Source organism: Neophocaena asiaeorientalis, unplaced genomic scaffold (assembly GCF_003031525.2).
Source record: "Neophocaena asiaeorientalis asiaeorientalis breed wild unplaced genomic scaffold, Neophocaena_asiaeorientalis_V1.1 scaffold82, whole genome shotgun sequence".
Lineage (NCBI taxonomy): Eukaryota > Metazoa > Chordata > Mammalia > Artiodactyla > Phocoenidae > Neophocaena > Neophocaena asiaeorientalis.
This window is the reverse complement of record NW_020173068.1, coordinates 11,919,827-11,928,164: the sequence shown is the minus strand read 5'-3', so window position 1 is coordinate 11,928,164 and position 8,338 is coordinate 11,919,827. Positions and strand designations below refer to the sequence as shown.

At 44.9% G+C, this 8,338-nt stretch overlaps 1 protein-coding gene across 1 annotated transcript in view; it reads right to left on the bottom strand.

Moving 5' to 3' along the window:
* Positions 1-4,659: 4,659 nt before the first annotated feature.
* The window catches only part of TOP1 (DNA topoisomerase I), an 84,779-nt gene continuing 81,100 nt past the window's right edge, over positions 4,660-8,338 (bottom strand). The window contains exons 19-21 of the mRNA XM_024742888.1: positions 7,362-7,456; positions 6,991-7,140; positions 4,660-5,954 (exon numbers count right to left, since the gene is read on the bottom strand). Of these exons, the coding sequence (XP_024598656.1) occupies positions 5,852-5,954; positions 6,991-7,140; positions 7,362-7,456 (348 nt within the window). The 3' untranslated portion in view covers positions 4,660-5,851. The remainder of the gene's footprint in view (positions 5,955-6,990; positions 7,141-7,361; positions 7,457-8,338) is intronic.

The window sequence follows — 8,338 nt, the reverse complement described above, 5'->3', positions numbered from 1 at the left end:
CAACAAACACTCCTGATGCCTCCTCTATAGCATTGAGACAGCAGAATGAATCAGACTGAGTTCCCACTCCAGTAGTGGAGAGAGAAATGCCAACAGACATTTGTCAACAGATGACAATTTGGTGTGATAAGGGCCCCTGGAGCACTGGGAAGGGACAGCTGACCTTACTAGACCTGTTGGTGGCTGTGGGGACGGAGCAAAGTGAGGGGTATGCCTTAAGATATGGCAGCTCTAAATATAAGACAGTCAATCACCTGTTTTGACAATAAGGTCACACTCCAGGTGTTTTGTGGCTATTTTTGCAACTAAAATGTATTGATAAATATTTTTAGACATGCATGATTCAGATGTCCACATATAAGTTTATTTAGTTACATATTTTAGTTATTTATCCTTTAAATTTATTTTATTTATTTCATTTTTGGCTGTGTTGGGTCTTCATTGCTGCACGTGGGCTTTCTCTAGCTGTGGCGAGTGGGGGCTACTCTTCATTGCGGTGTGCGGGCTTCTCATTGCGGTGGCTTCTCTTGTGGAGCACGGGCTCTAGGTGCGCGGGCTTCAGTAGTTGTGGCGCATGGGCCTAGCTGCTCCGCGGCATGTGGGATCCTCCCGGACCCGGGCTCGAACCTGTGTCCCCTGCATCGGCAGGCAGATTCTTAACCACTGAGCCACCAGGGAAGTCCCTCTTTACATGAATCTTTGACTTCTATATAGTTGTCGCCATTAAAGCCACTTTTTGAGTCATCTAGTATAATTTCTGAAAGCACGTCATCTTCCTTCTCAGTCGAGAAAGAGCACTTTTGAAAAATCAGCTTTAATAAGGAATAACTTACATAAACTAAAATGCACACTTTTTTTTTTTTTTTTTTTTTTTTTGCGGTACACGGGCCTCTCACTGCTGTGGCCTCTCCCGTTGCGGAGCACAGGCTCCGGACGCGCAGGCCCAGCGGCCATGGCTCACGGGCCCAGCCACTCTGCGGCATGTGGGATCTTCCCGGACCGGGGCACGAACCCGTGTTCCCTGCATCGGCAGGCAGACTCTCAACCACTGCGACACCAGGGAAGCCCAGAATGCACCCATTTTAAGTGTAAAGTTTGGTGAGCTTTGACAAATGTATACCCTCATGTGCCCTCCACCCAGTTAAGTCATAGAACATTTCCATCACCCCAAAAAGTGTTTGGGTGTCCTTTTACAGTCAATCTCCCCTGCCCCTAGCCAGCAATCACTGTCTACTTTCTGTCACTACAGATTAGTTATGTGAGTTCTAAAATTTCATGTGAATGGAACCATAGAGTATGTACCCTTGGGTCTGTGTTCAGCATAATGTTTTTGAGATTCATCTGTGTTGTTGCAGAGAAGATACTTTTTGAATCAGTATGTGATACTATCACTAGAAATTTTAACCTAAGCATAATTACCTTTTTGTATAACATTAAAACAGGTTTCTTTTCATTTCTCCCATAGATATATATTAATGATCTACATAATCACCACTTAAATTGTATTGCTTTAAAAATGTTACAGAAAATTTCAAATGTATATAAATGGAGACAGGATAGCATCAGCCAGCTTTAATTGTGGCCACTCTTGTTTTGTGCCAGACTCTACCCACTAACCCCTTCCATATAATTTTGACACAAATCTTAGCTCTATAATGTTATCTATAAATATTTCAGTGTTTTTCTAAGAGACTCTTTAAAAACGTAAATACATAACTGCAGTATCATTTTCAAACCTGAAAAAAATCAATACCGTTTTGCTATTTAAAGTGATCTTGAAGAGGCCTGTTTACATGTAATACTTGGGATTGTGAGAAATAATTACCGAGTCTGTGGTAAATTTCTTTGCCTCCTTGTTTACTGGTTTTGTCAAGGGACTACTTATAATCATCCAAAACTAGCTTGACTGAGGTCATTTCAGGATAATGTGTTTTCTCCAAAAAGTGCTTTTCGGTTCGAAACAGTTGAGAGAATAACGCAATATATGAGGGATTTTGTAAGGACTGAAATATAAGTAAACTCTTTTCTCAGAAGAAAAAAAAAATTTTTTTTTTTTAAGTTTTCTGTGGAGGAAATACCTATATTTGGTGTATGTGGTATTTAGGAGGTGATATCAGAGTTGGTGATTTACTGGTTGTGGAAGTGAGAGAAAGATGTGAAGGATGATGGCTGCCCTAGGTTCCAGTTGGGGGACAGAGTGGATGGTGGTGCCTTTCCCTGAGATGTGAAACCAAGCACAGTGGGCTTGGAGTGGTAGGTACTGAGCTCGGTTCTACAGACTTGAGATTGAACACGGACATCCCCACTGAGACGTAGTTGGCAGTGCAGTATGTGTCTGGAGCTCAGGAAGGGGGTCTAGGCTGGAGGTAATGATGTGGAGGTCATCGTGTTCAAGTGTGAACGAAATCAGCTAGGCTGAGAAGAGAACCACAGCAGTTAAGGACCTGATAGAGGAGGAAACAGAAGCAACAGCCTGAGAGGGAGGGGTAAAATCAGGAGAGGGTGGCACCATGGAAACCCGAGAGAAGTGCTTTAAGGGAGTGGTCACACGTTGTATGATTCCATTTATGTGAGATGTCTAGGAAGGACAGATCTATAGAGAGAGTAGATTAGTGGAGGCTAGAGGTGGGAATGGGGATTAACTGTATGTGGGCATGAGGGATCTTACTAGGGGGAAGAAGTTCTAAAACTGATTTATGGTGATGGCTACACCACTCACTCAAGTTACTAAAAATCATTGTACAGTTGGAATGGGTGGATTTATGATATGTATCAATAGTAATTAAAAAAAAGTGGTCAAGTGTCCAGTGCCACAGTGAGTTTAAATAAGATGCAGAAGCAGAGCCCATTTAGTGGTTTGGTTACTCATTCATGGGTGATTGTGGTCCGAGTGGAGGGGGAACTGGAAGCAAGATGGGGCAGAAGCTAGTTGCAGTGGGTGGGGGAGTGACCGGGTGGTAGAGATGACTCATTCCAGGTGCTTGTGAAACAGAGAGAGGGAGGGGGTGGTGGCTGGAAAGGGTTGGGAGTTGTGGTTTCTTTTCTCGTTTTTTTTTTTTAATGTGGGAGAGGCCTGAGGTAGACTCGACAGGGAGAACGGACGGGCTGACCAGACGTGGCGGGTGAGGGCGGAGGCAAGCAAGCACCCGGATGTCTGGCTGTGGTAGCGTGTGGAAGCGGTCTCCCATTGCCCACAGCTGGACTCTAGCATCATGGAGGAGCCTGACAGGAGGGAGTGGGTCAGACCCTGCACATCTGGCCTCTGCTCCCAGATGAGGCTGGAAGTGGGAGGAGGGAACCTACCTGCCAGATGAATAGGAAGGGGTGGTCCCCTGACTCCGTGTTCAAGCATCCTTCGGGGCCCTTCATACCTGGCCCTCACCTACCTGTCTAGACTCTTCCCTCATTGCAGTGGCCAGGTCAGCTTCCCATTCTCTGGCTTGCTCTCCCAGCCTTGTTGCCACCACCCAGGATGTCCTTCACAACCATTCTTGACCAGTATCTAGTTGCCCTGCACCTGCCCTCAGCAGAAGGAAGGTCCTTGCCAGGAAAGGTGGGCACAAGTTTGTGCTCATCAGTAAAATCTGCCTGTAAGGCCGCCTGTCCCCGGTTTCTAGTTGTGGTCCAAGGTTTGTCCTCTGGTTGTGGCAGGTCCCGCTGAAGTGTATTGATAAGGCACTGGACGAGCCTCTCGTTACTATTCCTTACATTCAGTGGTCTAGCTACCCCAGAACCATAGAATTCAAAAATGCCTGGCTGCAATCTCTTGCTCCAAAGCAATGGTGGCTACATAACCTCCTTTATTTCCTGGGGTGAATGCTGCCTCCCTCACTGGCCAGTGACATACAGGCTGCCAAGGACCCCTCAGGATTCTCTGCAGTGGGCCCAGCCCCAGAAAGTTCAGAGACCATCAGGGAGATGGCTCTCCTCCCAGAGTACACCTGTGCCTGCTGGCTAGCTAAGGAATCAGTTCTGACCACTTTGGCCTTCCTGCCCCCCTGGCTCCATTCGACCAGGAGACCTCACCTTTCAACCTAATTCCAGACTTAGCTGTAACCTAGGATGAATGGAAAAACAATTTTTGTAGGGACCCTGGCCAGCTCAGGTACTAGAGCACAGAGAAGTGGTCACAGACCACTCCCTCTCTCAATCAACAAAAGAAGTCTGCATTCCATCTGGGAGAGCGCTTCTGGGATCCAGTGTTCTGATTGGCTTAGTACCCTTCATTCCTGCCATCCTAACAGTAACCTTAGCCACATAAGCAAACCCAAAGAAGCTCCTACTGCTTCTTGCCAGCACACATGGAAAGTGTTCCAAAATCTGCCTCCTGAATACACTTGCTCCGTCTTGCTCAATAAACCTACCCTACGCTCCAAATATATAGTTCTTGCACCCCACCTGTTCTTGTAGACGACTTTCTGTACTCGCCCTCACTTCCTGGGCCTGCCTTTTTCTAAGGATGTGGACTCTGGCTCCCTCCTCTGTGACCCACACCCACGGCAGCAGGACAGATGCAGCCCCTTCCAGGCCTGGCCCAGCCCCCAGCTCCTGGGGAGGAAGGCATCACTGGAGCAGGCAGACCACATCCCACTCCCAAGTCCCAGCCCCAGAGCTCCACTCTGGCCTGGGGCCCTGGGTAACAAAGAGGCAGACACCAAGTTTCCGTTAAGTTGTAGGAATTTATTTTAAATAACCTACAGTTGATTAAAAGGGAATTCATGATAAAAATAGAAGATACTTGAGGAAAGATGTGGGAAATGGACTCTGCACACACGCTAAACTAACAATGCCTCTAAAACTAATGATTATAGCAAAAAATGTCTTCACATTAAAATTCTGCTTTTTATGTGGTTTTTTTTCCATTTTTTACACAATTACAAAAGAAAAAATAAAAGCCCTAAAATCTTGATTATTTTTCCTTTTTTGGACCAAATACTCATTTTCCTCTAAATTTTTGACCTGTGGAACTTTTTATACAATAAAATCTTTCAAGTGAAAGACTGGGGTTTAAAATGAAAAAGATGGGTATCTGAAAGGGCACAGAGAATGTTCAGAACAAAGGATGATGGGAAAATGGTTTCAGTCACTGATTATTTCATTATCCTTAGACTCGCTCACCCCCTCTCATCCCTCCCCAGCCCCAATCTACACGATCTTTAAGATCAAGAAAAAGGTTTAAATATTTTAAAATAATTAAAAAGAAATAAAAATTCACATTTAAAAAGGAACACTCAAGTCAGGAAATATTTTCCCATCATGCTTTTCTGTGAACAGGTGTCTGAACCAAAACACTGCCGATGTCACGACTGCTTCAAGTTTAATGAAAACTGATTCCCATGACAATAGATAGTGACAACTCTAACAGGTGCGCTGGGTTTTTGTTCTACTTAATTTTAAATTCCTGAAATGGGGGAGAGGGGAGTTTAGGAACTCATTTCTATTAAAATATAGAAGTTATTGCAAAACCCTAACTGTAAAAACGCACCAATATAATCGGACTTCATATACAGTAGCTAAGAGAATCCAAATGTTTCAGTGAAACAGTGAATTTGTCTGGCAGAACTCTGACAAATTCCCATCCACTTGACCCCTTGAAAATAAAAACAAAATTCAAAACAAATCATACAGCTAGAATTTTGATATCTGAAATATTTTTAAATAAGTTGTCCATAGGACAACTGGCTCAGCTCTCCCTTATAATATTTCCAGGTTTATCTTTTCTCAAAGATGTTGCTTTGTTAAGACTTGCTGCCCCTTTCCCTCAGGTGCGAGGGCAATCGAGGCTCACAGTTTATCCATCTGCCCCAAACCACACTGTTCCTTTTCACAGAACCCTGCCCCTCAAGACAGGCTAGAACTCGTAGTCCTCATCAGCCATGTCGATGGCCCAGGCAAACTTCTCCCGCTGGGTTTTGTTGTAAATTTTCTCAATTGGGACCCCCCACTTCTTGCACCTGCAGACAAGGGAGAAAGAACGGGGATTAGTGTGTCTCAGGGAACAACGGGCCAGACCCAAGGCTGAGGCTTGGATGTGCCACCTTCTCCTTCACATCCATCTGGTGAGAATGAGAGTTAATAAGGTACCAGACATGTTTCTTAGAGCTTCATGTGCTTAACTCATTTAATCTTGACAAAGACTTCTAAAGTAGATGCTATTATAGATGTACAAATGAAAAAGGTACAGATGAAAAACTAAGGCAGAGAAGTTGGGTAATTTGCTTTCATTCTCATGCAGCTAGTTAAAATGGAGCTGAAAAGTGAACCCAAGCCATCTGGCTCCAGAGTCCATGCTCTTAACCACTGCAGTCTATTGCCTGTCAAGCTAACCAAACCTCTAGCACTAAACAGGGCAAAAAGAGTCGAAAGGATACAAGAGCTTGCTGGAACCCCTGGCCCAGAGGAGCAGGGCCACAGGAGATGACTGCTCCTCCTAGGCCCAGAAGCTAATAATAACTCAAGTTAACTAATAAGCATCTTCCAAAAAAGCCATTTATTTTGGATGTTGAGGCCGGGGCGGGGCAGTGGTACAGGGAAACAAGCAAACAGTAGCACAAACTCTTTGCATAGGTTTCTCAGATATGTATTCTCATTTTTTTTTTCTCCTTGTCCATACCTTACTTCCTTCACTTGTAAAGAAAAAAAAATGTTATTGAAAAGTTAAAGTGTAGGTAGATGGGTGGGCTCTTTTGTATTTTTCCTTCAATAAGGACTAAGAGTCTCCATTCTTGTCCTAAAGTTCCATTAGGGGTAGGGACCATACCTGCATTAACAAACATAAACACACTCCAAGATGGCGTAACAGTGTTGACCATTTAGGACCGTCCAGGATGTTCCAATGCATTTGTAGTGGGCACAGCAGAAGACAGAGGTTTCCCAGAGGACTCTAAGTGTGCAGCGTAGGAACTGCATGTGAAAGCTGACAACGCTCTTGGAACCCCCATCACCCTTCTCAAGCCAGCAGGTGGAGTTCAAGAAGGGTGCGGTGCTTACCAAGCCACGCTGATCCTTGGGTCCAGATAATTGAGTTTGGAGGTTCCCAAAGCAATTTGTTTATTCTCCTCTCGGTCTGTGGCTTGTACTTCAAGCTTCATCAACTGCTCCTCCAGTCTCTGCACAGCCTTCTTCTTTGACTCTACCACCCTGGAAGAAAGGAAGTCATCAAGAGCCAGGCCTGGCCTCTGGACAAGAGCACTGCAACCCCATGGTGCCATCCAGGGACAGTAAAAGCAGAAAAGCCCCAGGTACAGAGATTTCTAAAAGACATCACTCAGAAACCCTAGAAAGGCTAGGGCCTCTGGCTGATGCTCCGCCCTTTTTTCTCTCACAACAACCCCCAGCTTTGTATCACACCAGGCACGTACTTCTTGGTTTTTGCATCCTTAAGGACCTTGGCATCAGCCTTAGCACTTTTCAGGTCTCTCCGGGCATCTGCTAGCTGTTCCTTCTTGGCATCAATCTGGGTGGGGAAGAACAATAAGATTTAGGAATAAAGTAAGCCCAGAGAATACAAAGAAGGGCTCCTCAAGAGAGGATGAAACCTAGTTGTCTACACCAGGCAGGCTGTCTTGGTGGTTTGCCAGGTCAAAACAACTAGGGGTGGCTTCATGAAGGCACAGAGTAGATGTGCACCGGGTGCTGAATTCAAATGCTACTTGGCCATTTACGTTCTTCAGTCACCCTTGAAGAAATGAGGGTTTTATAGGCAGTGACCCAGGGCCCCCATTAATCCAGAAGCTCAGGGAAAAGAACCCACTGGGACTGGGAATGTGGGTGCTAATCTTACAGTCAGAGAACACTTTGGTTTTAGATACTGGGAAAGGAGGGCTACAGGTGAGAGCTGTTTATCAAATTGCTCTTGTGCCAGGTTGTCGCTTCCATTCTAAGAATACTACTGCAGGAGATACTCTTTATGAAGCTGAGATAGGGTCCTTGCATCTACTGAGCGCAGCTCACTCCTCAGATTCTACCAGCACTCTGGGAAGGAGATGCCAACTTCTCAAGAAAGAAGGATGCACTGAAGAGAATATCCGAGGGACTAGAAAATGGCAATTAAGAGGTACCCAGGAAGCCAAACAGCTCAGCTTAGTATGTTCCAAGCCAATACATGGCATGGCCTGGCTTTGGCATTCTGTTTTTAAAAGGGGAGAAAACTGAGATGGGAAGGAAATTAAAATGGTCATCACCCAAAGCAGATTTGAAAACTTTTTAGCTGTGGAGCTCTTTTTTCAAATGAAATCTCATGGGGACCCAGTCTTTAAAGGAAGAGACAAAGGCAGTTCCAGTCTTTCTTGCTTGAAAGAACCAGTTCTAAGTTCTTTTTTTTTTTTTTTTTTTTTTT